This window comes from Festucalex cinctus, chromosome 2 (genome assembly GCF_051991245.1).
Source record: "Festucalex cinctus isolate MCC-2025b chromosome 2, RoL_Fcin_1.0, whole genome shotgun sequence".
NCBI classification, from domain to species: domain Eukaryota; kingdom Metazoa; phylum Chordata; class Actinopteri; order Syngnathiformes; family Syngnathidae; genus Festucalex; species Festucalex cinctus.
In genome coordinates this window covers 16,823,025-16,844,528 of record NC_135412.1, presented here as the reverse complement: position 1 = coordinate 16,844,528, position 21,504 = coordinate 16,823,025, and the positions used below count along the sequence as shown (strand labels likewise).

General features: G+C 42.2%; 1 protein-coding gene across 1 annotated transcript; it reads left to right on the top strand.

Moving 5' to 3' along the window:
- Nucleotides 1–214: 214 nt before the first annotated feature.
- Nucleotides 215–19,951, top strand: jph2 (junctophilin 2). Its single transcript, XM_077513387.1, has 6 exons — nt 215–920; nt 4,951–5,767; nt 13,832–13,950; nt 15,579–16,393; nt 17,761–17,861; nt 17,938–19,951. The coding sequence occupies exons 1-5, from the start codon at nt 542–544 to the stop codon at nt 17,839–17,841; spliced, it is 2,211 nt and encodes a 736-aa protein (XP_077369513.1). The 5' UTR covers nt 215–541; the 3' UTR covers nt 17,842–17,861; nt 17,938–19,951.
- Nucleotides 19,952–21,504: the final 1,553 nt, after the last annotated feature.

Sequence of the window (21,504 nt, the reverse complement as noted above, 5' to 3'; positions counted from 1 at the left end):
AAAGTGGAGTCGGCAATGCAAAGGCATGCGCCTCCGTCCCAAAGAGGAAGACTCTGGCATGGCTCCTTGCAGGCAGCACAGTACGGATTGGCTCGTATTTTTGGAATGGTGTGTGTGCGTGGGGTCGGGGTGTGCGTGCGTGTGTGTGTGTGTCCGTCCGTGTCGCCTTGTTAGGTGTGCTCAACTGTTTCCCCTAGCAGGGCGAATCAGGAGACACACTGCTGTGTGTCAGGGAAAGGGGGACAGAGGCTTCTCTCTGTGGCCACCTGGAAAGCCATGAAAGACCTTCGGCTTGTCGGGAAACAACCACAAAACTCACTCCATACAATTCCTGATCAGCTCTAGGTTTCAACGCGGAGAAGAAGTTTCTTTCTGAATCTTCATGGACTCGCTGAGAGAACCACAAAGACCAAGCGGAGGCCCACTCAAGTTGAGCGGCCGGGAAATCTCCACGCAGTTTGGATGTCAGGGGAAGGCGGCTTGGGTCCGAAGGGGGTTTTAATCTTTAGCCAGGCTCCGAAGCGTCGGTCTGGGCTGCGACATGAGCGGCGGTCGCTTTGAGTTCGACGACGGCGGCGCGTACTGTGGCGGCTGGGAGGGCGGCAAGGCGCACGGCCACGGCATCTGTACCGGCCCCAAAGGCCAGGGCGAGTTCTCGGGGTCCTGGAACTACGGCTTCGAGGTGGTGGGGGTCTACACCTGGCCCAGCGGGAACACCTACGAGGGCTACTGGTCACAGGGCAAGCGTCACGGTCTCGGGGTGGAAACCAAAGGCCAATGGATTTACCGAGGGGAATGGACTCACGGCTTCAAGGGGAGGTACGGCATCCGCATCAGCGTCGGCAGCGGGGCCAAGTACGAGGGGACGTGGAACAACGGACTTCAGGACGGCTACGGAACTGAAACCTACGCCGATGGAGGTAAGAGCTGCAGATTAACACCAACATTTAATTTGTTCTCATGTAGCAAAAGAACCGAGATCGGGTTTGTCCGAACTATGCTGCGAGGTCCACTGGGGGCATACGGGTCTGGTTTTTTTTGTGTGTGTGTGTGAAATACTCGAAAATTAACAAGTATTGTAAAATCCTGTAAATAACACCCCTTTTTTATTTAAAAAAACAAAAAAAACAAAAAACTAAAAGATTCAAATCGAGGGGAGTATCATACAGGGGGAATTAATAGGAAACAATTTTTTTTTCACATTGTTTAGACATTTACGGCACAATATATTGACGGTACCTACAAGGTACCTAGGGCACAGGTCTCAAACAACAGTCCTCAAGGGCCACAGGCCTGCATGTTTTAGATGGTTCCCTCTTACAACACACCTGAGTCAAATGGATCAGCTCATCAGCAAGCTCTGCAGAACCCTGATAATGATTCTGATCATTTGAATTAGGTGTGTTGTAGGGGTGTGCTAAAAGAAAATGGATACGGCAATATATCGTTGCGGGCCTCATTACAATACACGTATCGATACGCAGGCATCAGAATCACTTTTGCTTGTTAACTTTAAATAGGCAATTTAACGATGCGATGGGCTGTACAGCCTCTTTGAAGTTGCACAGGAGAAGTGGGAGCAGAGGAGACACGGGTGCCTTTGCAGCTTGCATTATACCTTAAAAAAAAAAAAACAGCAGCGTCTTTGAAGTTAATTGCCTTCAATTAGTGTACGTGCAGGAGGAGCGTACGGAAGTCGCTGAGCAAGGAAAGAGACACAAGTGCCTTAGTTTGCATTGTACTTACAAAAAAAAAAAGAAAAAAAGTGTGTGAAGTTTGTTTTAAAACTCGCTCACCAGTGATTGGACACTGTGTCTTGCCAAGAAAAATTCAAACAGAGGAAGAATATCAACATTTATTTACTTATAAACTTAACATGGTACATGCTTCTTTAATGTTCCAATTTTCCTATAGTTTGTTTAAAAATTAAATAAAATATGTTACATGAAAAAAATGCTGTTTTTATTCCCCCAAATATTTCAAATAAGCACATTTTAGAGCTGTAATTTTAATATTTTGATATTTTTTCTCATATCAGCTCATGCCTATTCATAAAGTTTCTGTGAAAGCTGCTCCTTCCTCTGCAATGCGTACACATTTAGACCAGGCATGCCGCTTGGTCGTAAACCAGAAGAGCTGCTAACAAAAACATTTTTGCCATCCAGCATAATTAACATATCATTTAAGTATACGTAGAACTGTTATAATAAAATGCAAGTAAATTCATGTAAAATATCGGGATACGTATCGCCTTGAAGATCATGTATTGGGATACATATGTATTGCGATACGTATCATATCGTGAGGTTGTTGGCAATATCCAGCCCTCGTGTGTTGGAAGAGGGAAATATCCAAAAAAATGCAGGACCAGAGTTTGACACCTAAAATATATATATATATATATATATATATATATATATATATATATGGGGGGGTAATTAGAATAACTGATTTATAGCACATTTCACACACAACTTAACTCAATATGCTTCACATACTGCAATTAAAGCACATTAAATAGCAGTTACAAAAAAAATGTAAGAGATTTAAAAGCAAAGTAAATAATCAAAAAAGCTTAGTCAAATGTCTAAAAGAGCGCACAGTTCAAGAACAAGATTTTGGAAAACATTATTTATAATAATAATGATGATAATAATAATAATAATAATAATAATAATAATAATAATAATAATTTGGAAGAGGGAAAAGAGCATCTTTTTTAACCTGGACAATGTGAACATGAATGTGAGTGTGAACGCTTTTCCCTCGCCAAATGTAACTTGTGATTCAGTGGCGACCAGTCCATGGTGTAGTCAGCTGGGATAGGCTCCAGCTCCTTGCTACTCTGAATAGGATTTCCCAAGAATGTATGGATGTGTCAAATCTCACATGCCAATTAAGCACAATACTAAAATCACCATTCCTTCATCTGACCCAGTCTCATGGGGTATTATGCTAACGTATAACATTTCAACGGTCTGTAATTCACTTTTGTTGGATTTGTGTAACCTAGATGCTAAAAGTAGAACAGCATTGAAAAAGAATGAATAAATGGACAAGTCTAGTAGCTACTGTATCATCTTGTTGTAAAGACCTTTCAGAAAATTATCATTTCCATGACTTATATTGAATGGCACTAATGTGTCTGTGGGAAATAACGGACAAAAAACAAAAAAACAAAAAAAAACAGCTGTTTTCACTCCCTCCACAGCTGACTCATCAGCTGTGGGGGGTGGGGCTGCTTTAACAAATGTATGCGTGTAATAATAGCCCCAAGCCCCCCTTGCGTGCCCTGCTGGCCTCTCGGCCGCCTTGCTATCACTCTAATCCACGCAAGTCCATTTTAGTATGAGAGAGAACAACTCGTTGACTAATTTCTCATGAGTTGGCACAAACGAGCAAAACATTACACAATGCTGACATATTTTGAGGGAGTCAAAGCTGACAACGCTTCAGATTGTAAAAACGCTGTTCTTACTTGCCATCATCTACATTACAATAAAGTCTGTCCGTGTACATTAAAACTACTCCCACGCAACAATCCAACAAAGTCAAACGAGGCCAAATGAGGTTAGCCCAAAGGTAATAGGATGCTGGATCTACTTACTGAGCCCCTTCTGGTCAGTGTACGTGTTAGAAAATCAATAGCTAACACTTCAAATTCAGGTGCAAGGAACTGTGCCCGTCCGTCGCAGGGGTTACATTCCAGACCACCACCAATAACAGAAATTTCTAAAGAAACACCCTATTTAAATACTTCTTAGGCATGTTTTATAGTATTTAAAGCACATCATAACTGAAGGTCTTTAAACATGTTTAATATAGTACAAGCACATTTTTAAACACATAATACATGGAGAGAGAGCGCAAGAGCAATGGATTGGATAACATAAAATATTGTACAAATACTGTAATGATCACTATGTTTGCAGGAAAACAAATCTTGTTTTTTTCCCCACAACCAACAAACTTATCTCACAATATAATCATGCCAAAATATGTACTCCATCCATCCATCCATCCATCCATCCATCCATTTTCTTAACCTCTTACTCCTCACAAGGGTTGCAGGGGTGCTGGAGCCTATCCCAGCCGGCTTTGGGCAGTAGGCGGGGTACACCCTGAACCGGTTGCCAGCCAATCGCAGAAAAGATGTTCTGTATGTTATGAAACGAACCTACTGCTGTCACGTCCAGTAGGCATAAAACGCAGGATTATGGGGGATATGCCACGGAGGAGGCAGGACTTCTGATTTCTGTAAGTCACACTCCTACGCTGTTTCAATTGCGCATTCCCGTTAATGGGTGCGAGCGTGTAGGGTGTCTCAGTTCTCAGAGTGCGTCTCAGAGTGCTTTGGAGAACCATACACACTCACACCCATCAACGGGAACGCGCAATTAAGGGGCACAAGGGTGGCAGTGCGAGTATTGGGACCCGGTCTATATGTCTATAACAGTAACCGGAAACAGCGTAGGTGTGTGACTTACGGAAGTCGGAAGTCGGAAGTCATCTACCCCATAGGCTGGCCTGGAATACTTCCTATTTTCCTTCTTCTTCTTTTAGATTATATTGTCAGATTTGTTTGACTAATTTGAGGAAAAGCCCACAGGGATGAAATACATAGAGGTAAATGTATTTGCTTTGTCCTATTGAATCTTCCCTCACTACCACTAGATCCACATTTTGTGTTGGCAACTTTGTCAAGGGACACACAATATATTTTTGGTTTCAAGAGAAAACCACAACAGAGGAAGCCCACAAAGGCTTAAATAAACATGAAACACCATAAAGAAAGGTCGCAAACTGGAATCGAAGCAATGGCATTCTAGCTCTTACTCCCACTCTTCCACCTGGTTAATTAGGGCTTACTTTATTACCTCAGATCTTGTTTTTTCATTTGATAGGAGATTCAGCGCTTTATAATGAACAATTCCAATCATATGTTTTCAGGTACTTTCCAGGGTCAGTTCACGGGCGGCATGCGGCATGGCTATGGTGTCCGTCAGAGCGTCCCGTATGGCATGGCAGCTGTCGTTCGTTCTCCTCTCCGGACTTCCCTGACCTCCCTACGCAGCGAGCACAGCAATGGCACAGTCCTGCAGCAAGACATCCCCATCATCACCACCACAAGTGTGTCTGGTGAGGAGACTCCTGTTGGCAACCCTGCCCAACTGGGACCATCACGGGGAGGCTTCGCCCTCACTCTCCAGGTGGACCCCGAGGCAGTGAAACCCAAAAAGAAAGGTCTGTTTCGCAGGAGCTCTCTGCTGGGCAAGCTGAAGAAATCCGACTCGAGCACTTCGCTGTCCAGCCAGAAAAGCAAGATCAGTTTCCTGAGGACGGAATCGGCTTTGAGCTCCAACGCCAGCGACACCAACTCCACCATCAGCATGGGAGACGAGAGCCTGGCTGGCGCAGAAGACTTCCCCCCTGTTGAGGCAGACATCGATGCCACCACCACAGAAGTCTACATGGGCGAATGGAAGAACGACAAGCGCTCAGGATATGGAATAAGCGAAAGGTCCAGTGGCCTTAAGTATGAAGGCGAGTGGCTTAACAACCAAAGACACGGCTATGGTTGTACCACCTTCGCCGAGGGCGGCAAAGAAGAGGGCAAGTACATGAACAACATGCTGGTGAAAGCTGTGAAGAAGAGAGTGATCCAACTGAAAGGAACCAAGATCAAACAGAAGGTGGAGCGGGCTGTGGAAGGAGCTCAGCGGGCCGCCGCCATCGGCAAGCAGAAGGCGGAGATTGCTGCTTCAAGGTAAGAACAAGCCCCTTAAGGCCTCGATACACCAATCCGACGTCGGGAGTCGGGAAGCGTCGGGCTGTTTAATATATAAATTACCGTTGGAACATCGGATCCCGTTTGGGTAAGTCGGTGGAGCGTTTTCGGCAGATTCAACATGTTGAATCTGCGTCGGGGCATTTGATCATTGTCATTGTCTGTTAGCTAGCAAATCAGCGCATGGGCCAAGAACAGGACGTGAAGAATGAGGATAAACAGTAAGCCTTACAGTAAATCCGTGTTACAATATCGCTCGTCTTGCACATTATCATCATTCGTGTTCAGACGTAAAGAAAAGAAGATGAATTCATCACTATATGATTATGATATATGAGGAGTTTGCATGTTCTTCCCATGCCTGCGTGGGTCTTCTCCGGGTTCTCCGGTCTCCTCCCACATTCCAAAGACATACGTGGCAGATTAATTGGGCGTTTCGAATTGTCCCTAGGTGTGTTTGTGAGTGTGGATGGTTGTTTGTCTCTGTGTGCCCTGCGACTGGCTGGCAACCAGTTCAGGGTGTTCCCCGCCTACTGCCCAAAACCAGCTGGGATAGGCTCCAGCACCCCCCGCGACCCTTATGAAGAGCAAGCGGTTAAGAAAATGGATGGATGATATATCGGATGTAATGTAAACTTCTATAGTACATGATACTCTGTAAAGCACCTGATTGTGTGCTTCATGTGGGAATATGTCGTGAGAATGCATTGTTTACATATTCATATCCCGCCCCCGGAAGAGCTTTCCGGTTGCCTTTTTCTAACAGTGAGAATTAGTGACTCCCGTCGCCGATGGTAAGGAGGGGGATTAGTTCTCACGCATGCGCACAAGGTACTTAATAATTGGCGTCGGTGACTGTCTGTTGCGGTGTGTACTTGTGTCATTTTTCCAGCGCGACGTGCGGACGGCCAGGCCAATGCCACAGGGGGAGGCACATTTGACCGACATCGGATTGGTGTATCGAGGCCTTTAGATGTCTGGCTTACAGATGATTTGATGGAGAAATAATGCACCAGAAGTGAAATGATGCCATACTTTTGTGTTCGCAAACAGTAAATATATCAATTGTCAAGCTAAAATGAGATCTACGTTGTTTTTAATAGCCTCTGATTAGAGTAGGAAAGAGTCTACAAAGCGATCCTTCAGCATTTGCTTCGAGCTACACCAGATCCCAGAAAAATCCTTCCAGAGTGACTGAGGTCATGGCTGGGAAAGTGTGTTAGACTCCAGGAGGATTGCCTCCAAGGAGAAAACCTGTAGTGCTGATTTTAAACAGGGAATGGAATGGCTTTTTATTGTCATCGAACAGGGCACAGAAGTACAGAGCAACAAAAATGATTTATCAAGTACAACCCGTCCAAGAAACATGAAAAACAATGACCAACAGATAGAACAGAAAAAACCTACAAGTTCCTTTTCTGATTTCATGTGCATTTGTGAAGTTGTGAAGGGACAATTCATTCATTGTGACGTTACGTCTGGAGGGAGTACTTGAAGAAGACTTTGGAATTTGAGCAAGCTATTCTGTTTCTCTCTAAATTGGCTGTATTGTTGTCAACAATCCATCTGTGACCGTACAAGGTGGTTTTAGCTTCTTCACCTGAAATGATCTTGTTGTTTACAGCATGACGGACTACAGACTCTTGTCCCGGCACAAAGAAATCCAAATATTTCCCTTCATGTATAAGCACTACACAAGAGTTATGGAAGCGCGTGGATTGCTGCTTTTAAAAGCCACTGACAATGTGTGGACCCTTCTGACTTTATACACTTTTTCAAACTGAGCTGGTGCCAGTGTTGTTTTGGTTGTGGTGCCGGTGCTCAATTTGGATCAATAGCAGAGAGCCAACCAAAGGCTGCACATCATGACGTCACCAGCATTATGTCCATACGTCAGCGCCTCAGTTTTCAAACCGCACACAACTACAGTTTCCTGACTTCTTGTCGGAAAATGGCGGTTGAATGTTGGCGCTAGCATACATGCAGTATATTGTGTTTTACAACAGTATTTAATCACATTTATAATTTCATGTGTAGGTGAGGATGAAATAGGGAAGCTATGCTCCGATTAAGTACAATACTATGGAGTGTCACTGTCCTCATCAAAAAAAATAAAAAAATAAAAATAATAATAATATATATATTTCTTTTGTGTGGAGGCTGGAACGAATTAATGGCATTCCCATTCATTTCAATACGGAAAGATGATTTACAAGTGTACCTCAGAATTGTTCACTGTTTCTTCTTGTGAACCTACAAACATTTAATGATATTGTTATGTAAGCTTGTGGGGGTGTATGAAACATATGTTCTAGGTTTCTTCATTCTTACCCGTAATCTCATGTCAGTGGAGACTAGGGGTGTGAATTGCCTAGTACCTGACGATTCGATTCGTATCACGATTCACAGGTCACGATTCGATTCGATACCGATTAATCCCGATACGAATTTATAAGTCGATTGTTGCGATTTTTTTCATTCAAATTTAGAAAATACTAATCAGTAAGCTTGTAGAGTGTAAGATTTATATGAAAATGTATTATTTATTTATCTGAAATTTCAGTCTTATAGAGGTTGTAATCTGTTTCATGTTTGAACAGCATTAAAATAAAATATTAAGGCTTAATGTTCCGTTCATATAACATTCTTCCATGCTCAAGGTGTGAATCCTAACCCGAAGTCAGACGTTTTGTTGAATATTTTTCCATTAAAAATGGAAGTTTAAAAATCGATTCACACACACAAAAAAAAAAAAAAAAAAAAAAAAGGCAACGATGATAAGACGTTGAATCGGTAAGACTACCGAATGAAAAATTCTGAGCTCTTAAAAAAAAAAAAAAAAAAAAAAAAGATTTTTTTTAATCGAATCGATTCGAGAATCGCGCGATGTAGTATCGCGATATATCGCCGAATCGATTTTTTTTTTTTTTTTAACACCCCTAGTGGAGACGGGTTAAAAATACATGTCTGACATTTTCCGTGCATGGCAAGCCAGATTCGTCCTCCCCAGCCGTGTTTCAGCCTCGCGAATGTTCAGACGCTGCGTGGACATTGTTCTGTCGTATGTGCTGGCAGACGGGCGTCTGAAGGGGTCTTGTGTGTCAGGACGAGGCGTAAATGACGCACACTCGGGGGCCCTGTTGTCACGGAGGAGCCCTGGCTAAATAAGGACAGGCACACTCTTGCTCTATCACAATCACAGAGGAATGCAACAGCTGATTATCCCCCACCGTACCGCTATTTTCCTGCCTCGTCACACATACACACACAAACTGGTTTCTGAAGCTCATCTGTAGTGGCACTTATCCTTTTAGCACACATCAAAAGATTCGTTTTGTCCTGGTGAAAAAAACGACTGGCATTTAGCAGGCACAACTTTGCAGCCAACCACTGCTCGTTTCATCACCCGCTGCAAGCTTTGTCTGTTGCTAACAATTACAGGTCGCAGGAGTGGGTCCATCTTGCGTCACTTGTGGTGTCAAATGGTTCCATGGATATAAATATGACACACCTCATAAGCAAGTGCTCAGGTGACAAATGAGTCGAGTATAAACGTAGCCCACACAGCCTTACTTGTGCAGCCAGGCTTATAGTGTACTGCTGATCTATGCAATTTTTGATGGTCCACCATCAGCCGCTTGCAACGTTTGGCAACAAAACGGATTCGTGAGCTGATGTGAAATCTTCAAAAGAATGGCTATTTTTGGAAATTTGAATTGAGAATGCTGATACGGGGTAATTTGACATTGCTACTAACCTCAAAGCAATACTGGAACAATGAGGGTTAAATTCACGCTGGATAGATCAGATATTCCATTCGGCGAATGTAGTTATGTTCAAGAGCATGTAGTCGTCTTTTTATAGAAACTAAGTCACTCTTTCACATCGGCTCTACCCGCTAACACTCTGCACACTGTTAAACAGCGCCCTTCACACAGATCTAGTGGCACATGCCACACTGACAGAATATCTCAACCATCAACAGGCAGCATGACACAAAAAAAACAGATAACCCAAGTCATTTGCACAATCCACAAATATAACGTAGCATAGCATAACTAGACTGTAGACTTCTTCAGCCATACAGTATTGCAGAGTAAAGTACTGCACAGTCTAGTCTAGTACATCAGAGTAATGCCACTGAAGTTACCAGTATGGATAGTAGAGAATAGTAAAGTAAGGGTTACATTCCAGGTCACCCCCACAAAAGTGAAACCCACAAAACAATATAGAAATAACTCAAACTCAGACTTGCACGGTCATACCCAAAATCCACATTCACTGTTTGTTTACTCCTTTATTATCACGAGTCAACTTGAATGAGTTACTAATAGTACTTTTGCTGAAAACACATCATAGTCCCCAAAAATTAAAAATCCACTTTGCCCTTGATGGTAAATGGCGTGCCATGACCATATGTTGCCCAAAGCGCTTTACCAAGCCTTATATTCACGTTTGTGAAAACATATTTTTGTCTACCAACACCGTATGCGGCCATTCTGTTAGCACGACCGCGTCAACTTACAGAAAAGTTTATTTATTTATTTTTTGGTTGAAAATAACTTCCTTGAACCTCCAGGATCCCTCGCTGGATAATGGCCAACTGCAAAACCCAAGATGCTTTTTTTATTTTTTGCTTTTGGGAAACTTATATATCCATACGTATTCTGTTGTACCAGCTAGCTAGCTCACTAAGCTAGGAGGGGTTTTTTTGTCTCTCCGATATTTGAAAACTCCCATCGTGTTAGGCCAACAGTGAAGATACGACAAAGGTTACATTGCTTAAATGGGCTTTATTGACTCATTCCTTAAGAGTTTAACAAAATGCCCATTAGCTGGCTAAACATACCCATACGTGCGCAAACATTTCCGAGTGTCACTTACAAAGAGTGCGCTGCACCATGACGCTGTGCACGCCACACATCTATATTACATCACATACATAGCCATTCAAACATTCCTGGTGTGACACTACTACATAGGACAATATGCTATGAGAATTGAGAATATGCTATAGAATTTAAAAAGATTATTATTTATTTTTTTTTAAATACCACAAGCACCCAACTTTGTGTTACTTTCACACATAAATTTTCATCTGGCACTAAAAAAAAAAAAAAAAAGTACAGTAGTCAGGCCCACCAGAACATTTATGAGGTTCAAATGTGGATGCCAATAAAATTTAGCTGTTGAATTCATGAAGGAGCTGTTTGTTTACGTGTCCCAACACAGGCCCGGCTGCATTTTGACAGGTTGACAGTCTATTTAAGAAATGCGTGTGTTTTTTGATGACAATGCCTCACAAGTGTGCGTGCTCACACTGTGGTTGCTCCACCATGTGTTGTTGGTTTGTTGGTATTTATGCCTCAGCTGGTGACAAGACTTTGAAGCCGTTCTCTTTGGAAGATGTGAGTGAGGTGCAGTGGACCTTAGATGCCTTTTGCCGCATGTAGAAAGTAACCCAAGGGATCTTGAGGTCATACATAAGAAGCAAAGCAAAAGTCCATTGGAATAATTCAGGTGTGTGTTGCCACACCAGTAACACAACAATCATCCTGACACTGTAGATTACCATTTGCTGGCATTCACAATGTCCACAGTAAGTTGAATTGAATCTGTACGAATGTTCTGAAAATTCTTTTGTATGTAAGCTTTGCCACTTCGATTTGCCATAAATTGTCATTGCTGAACATATCGCCTAGGAGGCAAAAGTGCACGGGAGGAGGCCATCTGTCGCCACACTCCCTTGGCCGTCATTAACTGGCAAGGCACCAGCCAAGGCCACTGGCTGCCATTTAGTTCTGTTTGGAGGAAATCACCAACTAGATGCAGTTGATACATGCAAGCTAATAAAATCTGCTATATATAAGAAATTTCCTAGATTTCCTAAAATGTGAAACATTAAAGTGGATGTGATCCGCTGCTAGTGTGGAACCTGTTTCAGTAACAGGAGATGTGGACTTTTTTTTTTTTTTTTTTTAAACAAATTCTCGTAAGTTTATATACCCGTAAAGGTGTTCTTCTGAAATGGGGTGGAGTGCAATGGGGCCCCTTCTCCTGTAAATTCTGACATTTCCTCCATGCAACATATGCTATATTGTATCACATATGCTATATTGTATATCAAGCTGGACATCTTGTGTAACAATATTAAAATCTGTAGAAACTGTCTATAAACAAGCCCTAAAAGTACTTGACAAAAAAAACCCCAACATATCATCATTGTCATACCCTGAAAAAGCATGGCCTTTTGAACTGGGAAAACATTGTCAAATATACTGACCGTGTCCTTGTTTACAAAATTTTCCCATGGTAAAGCTCCACCACCATTATGACAGTTTGTTCAGAGGAACTCTAATCGCTCAACCAGAGCTGGCTCTCGGGGTGACTGTAAAGTGCCACTCAGGAAAACTGCTTATGGTCAAGCTACCTTCTCCTATTGCTCATCACAAACGTGGAACTACATACCAAGTACAATACGAGAATTGCCAAATATATCATTATTTTCTAAGCATCTGAGAGCATTGCTATTTGCAAAAGATCTGTCAACATTACATTGAATGAAAGCAGTTTTCCAGCTCTGTTTTTGTTATAGAAATGTAATATAACTAAGTATTTTATGGTGATGGCAATAGTATTTTATGTGTTATTCTTTTACTTTTTCCTCCTTTTTTTTTATTTTTTTTATTGCTTTTACTCTATCCTCTCCCCACTTTGGGCACCTTCCTACCGATGGGACAAGGGATGCAAATTAGTCAAATGGCTATAATCCTACACATAGTTACATTTGTAAATGTTCATTAATATGTTCTGTCCCATTTTTAAAAATAAACAAATGAAATGAAAAATGAAATGAAATGATATTAATTATTCCCAACAGTTGGTTCTCTTCATTTGGTAGCATTTCTCTTGGCTCCATGCTTCCAGTATATGAATGTAGAATATATATATATATATATATATATATATATATATATATATATATATATATATATATATATATATATATATATATATATTTTATTTTTTTTAAACAATACGATTTCAGCCTCTATGCGTTGCCATGTCACTCCAATCAGACCGGGACCTTTTTTTTGTTTTGTTTTGTTTTTTAACCAATCAAGCAGATTTAATTTTATTTGTTTAGTTTTTTTTTTTTTTTGTCTGATGTGCAATTATGCCCAATGAAATCAGCCAAGATGAATTGCGCTACATGGACCAATACATCTAATCTAATCTAATCTAATCTAATCTAATCTAATCTAATCTAATCTAATCTAATCTAATCTAATCCCTCCATCCATTTTCTTGACCGCTTCTTCCTCACAAGGGTCACGGGGGGTGCTGGAGCCTACCTAAGATGGCTATGGGCGGTAGGCGGGGTACACCCTGAACTGGTTGCCAGCCAATCACAGTAATCTAGTCTAATCTAATCTAAATTTGCCTTCAGCCTTTTTCTGTTCTAGAGCAAAGAACAACACATAAATCAGAGTGTTTGATGCCCGCTATTAATTCACATATTTCTGAATGAAATACTTTGCGTGAGACCAGCTCTCTACCTTGTGCCATCACTTATATGTGGTGTGAACAGGCGTCAACTTTAGATGGACTTTCTACCACCACCAAATTGTCACTCCGCTACGCATATGTCCAAAACCTCTTCTTGCCTCTCTTCTGCGCCGGCCCGGCAGAGTCCGGTCTGCTACTGTAAACTGAGGCTTCTGATTTATTGGAGTACAGTGTTCCCTCATTTTCTGCTGTGGACAGGTGGAACGCTCACGTCTCACAGAGAACCTCAGAGTGTCACAGAGTGTCTAATTGTTCCAGTGGGACGCACCAAGCAACCCACAGCCCAAGAGGTTATTTTCAGCTGAGTGTGAGGTTACACTTTGTCAACTGAGTCAATCATAACAAATCCCCAGGAGCCTCCAATGGTCACTATTCATCTGTCAAGAGTAACTTTTGTGGCATAGTTGTGTCTTCCTTTTTGTCCGTCTTTGAGTCTACACTGCATAATGTGTGGACTTCACGTGTGGCCTTCAGGTCCACCCACGCCAAGGCCAAGTCAGAAGGAGCCGACCAGGCCGCGCAAGCTTCCAACAGCGAGTCCAGCATCGCCAGGCTGGTGGCCAAAGAGCTTTCGCCTTCCTTCTACCAGCCAGGTCAGTGGACAGCATCATCACGCTAACGTTGCTTTGGATGTTACGGTCACCCTCTTGAAAGCCTAATTAAATATCCTCGTCTGAAAGTCTTGAAAACCTACTGACCTCATTACCTGCCGTGGAAAATTCTATTTGTCAACTCCAAGCACAATATTTATTCTGTGGGTCATGTCATGAAAGAGCCTTCAAAATGCTCTAAAATGGCTGGCAAATTGGGGACCTGCTTTGAAAATGGCTGCTTACCAGTCAATCATCAAAACCGGAAGCCCTCCCTTGAAACGCTAACCCTTGAATGAAAACGTCCCCTGACAGCCCTGCTTGACATTTCCCCTTCCTATCCCCCACCATGTGGCCAAATCACTCAAATGCAAACTGAGCTCCACGCAAAAGAAATGCAAATGTGAGGAAAAAAAAATATATATGCGTTCACGTGTCATTTGCAGCTGACAAATTAACTTCTGTGCTCTTTAGCAGCTTGACCTGGCAGATCCTCTGCTGAGGCTTGCTGCCGAGGTCATCACATTTGAATGTCTAAAAAAAGGAGCATCTTATTTGGACTGGGGGGGGCGGTCAGATCACTTTCACTGCCCGTCTGGAAATGCACGCAAATACATCCATACAAAAGCAGCAGTGTCCTCTTCTTTTTTTTTTTTTTTTCCCCCAGGTCTTGTCCCCCCACCCCCAAAATCTAGTCAGTGTAATCAAAAAATTACAGTAAGAAACAAAAATGTACAACGGCGTATTAAGGCCACTATAATTTTTTTTTTTTTTTTTTTTCAATATTCCGAGGTACGAAGGTGTGCAGGTCCACACCTGAGGATCAAGCATTTAAGTTAATTTGTTAAAATCTATATTTACTTGTACATTTATGTTTCCATAATTATTTGCACATTGTTTTGTTTTGAATTTTATGTTTTTATTTTTTTTTATTTTTTTTTGCAAGAAGCCAAGTTGATGTGTCAAATCTGTTGTTCCCCGTCATTCACTTGCATTTACCTAAAGTATGCTAACTTCTGATTGGTTAGTGTTAGTCAGCTGATAGGAGGTCAGGAAGTGTTGTTGCTCTAGCTCTTGCGTATGACAAGTAAAGTTTAAATTAAGAAGAAATCCATCTCAATTCTGCCATTTCATTTTATAACCACCAACAAATCCTTACGTTAGTTCCTGGTGGGCAAAAGCCAGCACCTCATCCAGACTATAGCTACACTATGGATTTCTTGCAAGTTTCTGAGTTTTTTTTCTCACAAATCTGCCACTTTATAAACTTACAAATCTTTAGAAAGTCTCAAATTTGCCACTTAAACTCATTCACTGCCATTGACGGCTGAACACGTCAAATATCCTTTTTCCAGTGCTGGCAGTGAATGAGTTAAAAAGTCACAAATTTACGTGGAAAATATATTTATATGTGCCCCTAATACACCGTCAAAAAAATGTCCATCTGTAGCCTACATGCTTAGCAGGCGACAATACGTGGACAGTCTGAATATATGTTCGACTTTTACTTGGCGAAAATAACATTGGAAAAACTGTCGAGAATTTCCACATGACGATAGAGGTGAAAGAGGCGATGACAAACAACACAAAGGGTTGTTCTTCAACACGCTTACTCAACTGATCCGGCACAGGTCCGGAGTATCTGAAGAAGCGAGTGATGCCGGAAGTCGGCGAGGGAAGCGAGAACACGGACATCGTCATACACGAGCCGCTGTTGGCTGAGGAGGAGCCGGCGCCGACGCCGCCTGAAAGCCCCGTTGTGAACGAACTGGACTGCCTCATGCCTGGCTCCTCCCCAGCCCGCACCCCCTCCCCCAGTCCGGGCATCTTCATCAAGGAGGACCCCAAGCTACTCGGTCCTGGCAACTGGAACGACGAAAAAGCGAGTAAAGGTAGCAGTAAACCCAACAGCAGGCCCACTACACCCTCAGTCCCTCTTCCTGTTCCCACTGCACCAGAAGGCGCCAGCGGTCGCGGCCTCTCTCGAACCCCAAGCCGCCACAGCACCAAGAATGAGCAGGGGTCCGATTTGGAGATCAAACCCTTGCAGAAATGTGATGCCCGGGTGAATACTCCAGACGCCTTGGATGAAAAGCTAGAGGAAAAGCTACACCCCGGCCCCAAAGTGGCCCCGAGAGCTGGAAATGCAATTTCAAAAGCCGATGACCTCAAGATGGAAAGAGTTCCGACGGTCCAGGATCGAGAGCAGCCGTGGGAGGCGAGCAGGCCTTCCGAAACGAAACTGCCACCAAAACGACAACCCAGCCCCGCTCCATCCCCAAAGCCTACGGCCAACCACGAACCCAAGACACTAGCCAAGCCTGTGGAAGCCAAAGCCAACAGTGTCAAACCCGCCTTGAAGGCGGAGCCCAGAGCGGAAGCCCGACTGAAGGCGCCACTGTTGAATTCAAGTTCTGAAATGACTGCAGAGTCTTTGGATCAGGAGGTGAGACAAGCCGATGCACACATCGTTTTTTCTGTTCAGACTTCATTTTGGTTGGCTTTAGCCAGGTGGGCCGCCAGGCTAACACAATGCTGGGGGAAAGCCTGAATATGATTATTTATGTTGAGTCAAAAAGGCTTTTATTTTTTCAAATTAAAACTTTCTCTTTAAATATGACAAACATGTTCAAAATGTACTTACAATAATGTGTTGGCAAAACCAGTTGTCATTTTTATGGAAATGGGAAATCAACCCCCCCCCCCAAAAAATTTCTTGACAATAACATGTTCTATGCAGCCCCACTAGTCTAAGTCAGTATTCTGGTTAATATTATGTTAGTGGAATATGAGTTAAGCAGCAAAATCCAGCAGTTTTTATCAATCTGAGAAGGCGGCCATTTTGCCACTTGTCGAGTGAAAATGACATCACAGTTGCTCGGGTCTCAGGAAACAACCAAACACAGCTCAGCTTCAGAAAAAAAGATGTGATTGGCCCTGAGCAACTGTGATGTCATCTTCAGGCGACATGTGGCAAAATGATGGACAAAAAGAGAGATGGATAAAAACAGCTGGATTTTGCTGCATAACTCATTCCACAAATGTAATATTAATAAGAATGCCATGTTTAGACTAGTGAGGTCACATATTGTTCTAAAGAAATGTATAAGGTTGACTGCCCCTTTAAATTAACCCATCACCATTGACCTGTATATATGACTGGATAGCCGATAGCCCATACACACCAGTGCAAGCCGTTGAAGTCACAGGGCGGCCATCTTGTTACTCCCACCTCACGCGCGGACTACTGTATAAACTATACGGTATACGTACAGATGTGACTTATACAGCTCATAGGCAGTTAGTATAAGGCGAGAGGCGGGGTGGGGCGGTTTGTGCCGGGGTGGTCACTATTTTTTTTTTTACAAGTATAATAAATAACAAGTGGACGGTATGTGCTGCTTTGAAGACCACCTTTTTCTTTTATTGCTCAGTTCCTTAGACCGCAATATTAGATTTGGTAGAGGCATCTTTTGTTGAATTATAACCGCTTATTCCTCACAAGGGTCACAGGGATGTTGGAGCCTATCCCAGCTGGCTTCGGGCAGTAGGCGGAGTATACCCTGAACTGGTTGCCAGCCAGTCCAGGACCTGTAGAAGTAACTAATAAAGTAATTTGAAATCTAAGTTAGTTACTTTTGAAATCAAGCAATCACGAAAGTAAAAAAGTCCTTTTTCAAGGTTAACTGGCAACACTGATGTTTCGTCTATGCCATAAGCAGATACCACGAAGTTTCCGACTTGTTTTGTAGAGAAGCATTTTGAATGTGTTGTAGCAATGTCCCTGGCCTGACATGTTCTTCCCTTCTCAAGAGCCCCAACACCATCATGATCTGCATGGTCATCCTGCTCAACATCGGTCTGGCCATTCTCTTCGTGCACATTTTGTCATGAGACGTTTGTCGCCACCTCAGGTACGGTCAGCAAGCATGTTTGAACTGCCAATGCAACAGCGAGAAGGGCCAAAAAAAATCATTTTTCCTGTCGCAGGTCACCATCAGTGCTGCAGAGAGACGGCCTGCCTCCACCGCAGTTTGGACCAGAGCTCAAAGAGACGCGGAGGGAAATCAGAAGCCTCGTGTTGAACAGCATCTCCACCTCTCGGGGTGTCTGTTACTGTAACTATGTGAGCTTCTGTCAGGCGGCAGACGACTCGAGAAGAATCTGAAGGACACCGCATGACTCAAATGGCTCCGTATGAAGTTTCTGTGCTGAAGTGTTGGAGGGCGAGATGGCTGAGTGTGGCGGTGCTTCCGCTGGGAGCGTGCATTAAATGCACTGAAGAAGTCGATATTCAACTTGAAATGTCACAGGGGTGTCAACATAAAAAAAAAAATAATAATAATTCAAAAGAATACTTAACCACCCAAGCTTGCTCTCACGACACCAAATCAGATGGTTGAACCTATAAAATGATCACAATGTTTTTGTTTTGCTTTGTTAACGAAGCTAACAGAATGATTTTTAGTTTGAATATTCCCGTCACTACTGTGCCTATCAAACATTTTCTCATTCTAAACAGAAGGTTGACCTTTGACCCAAAACTTAGCACCATGATTTTGCTGTTTGAATTTCTGGACGCTGTCTTGGCCAACACAAAGGAAATCACTTTTAATAGATCATTGTTTGGTAAAGTTGAAACAACCTCAACTACAGAAAAAGACAGAAACAAAACAGGGGGAAAAAAGGACGACAAAATTACATTAAACAAGAAACTGGCACATCTCAGTAAAATTGCATCTGAATGAGCAACAAATTCATAATGTGCTCCAAACACTTTAACTGTAAGTAGCAACGTGTCAAGATTTGCCAAAAATGACATTAAGTCTGGTTGGAAATGCAAACTTAAGTTAAAACAATGGCTCGAAACAATGATCAAAATAGCTGCCAATTTGCTGATTGATTAGTTTAATTGTGACAACTGTAAAATGTTGATGAATAATGCGCCGTGCCAGATGTATTTTGTGTTACGTGTTGGTTGTTTCTGCTCTATTTGGCATCCTGGAATGAGCCCATGTACGACAAATGCAGCTAACGCATCGATATTTTTGAATAACTGTAATGATTGAGCAGCGTTACGTTTATGTCTGTTTGGCTGACTTTTCCTCCCCTGAAAATCGACTCTTCAAAGACGCATTTCAGCGATGGTGTTGTGGAAAATCATGACAAACATTATGGCTGTGATGTTGAACACTGCGACGTGTGATGTTTTCATTGTGCATTTGTTGTCATTCTGCCGCATAGAAAGAAGATTCGAAGGCAATCAGAGAATGGCAATAGAGAGCTTATCAATGTGTGCGCCTTATGTTCAGTATGTGCCTGTGGTTAAGTCTTTTAGGAGGTTTAAACTGAGTTTTGTGTGTATTTTGTGGGAGACAGGAAAGCAGAAAATGGATACCGCCAACTGACTGACAACCACTGCATCATGTTCCCCTGTGAACATTGAGCAGTCGGTTTCTTATGAAGAAAAAAAAAGTTTTCCAAATCTTTCTATCTAAGTGCCTGATGTGCCATTTGAAGCCAAATGAATGCATCTTTTGTAAGCATGAAGACACCGTGTGTATGTACCAGATTAACATATAGACTGCATCAGCATTTAGAATAGATTTGTGCAAAACTCAATGAGGACTCAGGATTACCTCGTTATTGTGTGGAGAATATTTTTCTCAACGTCTTACATTGAGAGTACGGTCTGCTATTTCAAGCATTATTTTACCCATGGAAATGTGCGATAGCAATGACTTTGACTGTATGATGATGAAACTGTGTTAGCTAGTAGTTGAAGCAAAAGTGTTCTGTGATCTTTCCATTGGCATATTTTGTTTTTCAATTGCCAAGTTACAGAACAGACAGAAGACGTGCACCACCAATCAAGTACCGTCACTGAATGTTGAAGCCAAGTTGATAAGCCAATTGCCCAAATCACGCTTGAATTTAAAGATATGCAATTTGTGTATTGACATCTCGCATAAAACGACTTAAATTCAATAATAATAAAAAGTTACACAATTGGGTGTCATTTTCTGTGCATTTCCACATGTATTTTACTTACTTGCCTTCAAAGTTTTTCATATTACCCCAAAATCAACATAGTGCCAACAGACTAGTTTTAACCAGCACCTGTCTGTCTCCTCAACAAACGTACCTTGTGGCCACTCAGCACCAAATCCAGTTTTAAACTGTCACACTCAAACTTCACTTCTTCTAATATGCTACAAAGGGAAAATAGAGGGAAAAATAAGAAACGAACATTTTTTTTTAATCACTCACTCACACAAGCTTACTATACCACGTTCCAGAATTCAGTCATCACGTTTCTGCTACAGTGGTTTGAAGCAAGAGGCTCGACACTGACCCCGTGTGGCGACAGTCAACCAGGCAGCCTTGAAGACAGTTGGCAAAAGTACTCATCACTCTGTACACAGAATCTGTATTGAGTGTGGGTACTTCTACAATCGTATTGTAGCTGTACTACAGACAGGTGTGTTGAGGGGGTGGGGGGGTGGGGGGGCGAATTTAAACCTAACTTCTGCAAGTCACGATAGATTAGATTTAACTCAAATGATGAAAGGAGTCCATTTTTATTCTTTGAGAGGCTCTCATGATGACTTCCTAAAGGGGGGTAAAAACGCACTAATAGTCAGTGATATATGCGAAACAACTGAATTTGTCAGTAACGGAGGCAACACAAGATGGTTGCCTTGGGGCTTCAACCGAAGAAGACCCTCGTCTTGTTTAGTGATGGTTGGCAAATAGTAAGTGCTCCACCACAGCGCCACCTACCGCCATAGAGTGTGAAGGCCGATAAAAAAAATTTTTAACCCACCAAACTCGACTCAAGTCTGAATCATTTCTCTTAGGTAGGGCTGAACAATTTTGAAAATTCATGTTTTGGTTTTATAGGATTACACTAAACTAAAGAGAACTATGAATGAATATGATAATGTTATCTACTTCAATGAGAGTTTCTAGCAATTCTAATTAACCGTGGACGGTGGATTTGTGAAGCCCTTTGTCCTACTACCAGTACAACAAAAGAGGATGGGACGTTTTCTGAAAATGGCAACCAAGGGTAAATAATAAACATTATATTACAACGTCAATCATTGTGATTGCGGAGAATTTGCACCCCGTAAGATTGACTTTTTGTTGAATAAAAAAAACAACTACACACTTCTTAGGCTCCAGTTTTTCAGAGACAAATAGTGATATTCTCGTAAAAGCAGTCATTTAAAATTGTGAATTTTGCCCCAACCTGCCTCATCTTGCCTCATCTTGATGGGCGGGCGTGTGCCCTGGATAGCAAAAATATGTTTCTGATTGACGTCCATTGTAAATGCAGTAAACAAAAAAAACAAAAAAAGAGGAAATATATGCTACTGCTAAGCTTTTTCCATGTAAACGTTGGCAAACCTTGTGCGTAAACGGGCCCTCTGGTAAAAAAATTATTTATTTTTTTCCCCTGCTGCTACTGCTTCTTTTCTTCTGCTTTTCAGATGCCAGACAATAAAGACAGCCAAATATAGTCTCACTGAAAAACACTGTGACTTCCTGTTT

Coding starts and splice junctions, on each gene's coding strand:
- jph2 (XM_077513387.1), top strand. CDS start 542: ATGAGCGGCGGTCGCTTTGAGTTCGACGACGGCGGCGCGTACTGTGGC. Junction 13,951..15,578: donor GCCTTCCTTCTACCAGCCAG/GTCAGTGGACAG, acceptor GATCCGGCACAG/GTCCGGAGTATCTGAAGAAG. Junction 16,394..17,760: donor CAGAGTCTTTGGATCAGGAG/GTGAGACAAGCC, acceptor TCCCTTCTCAAG/AGCCCCAACACCATCATGAT.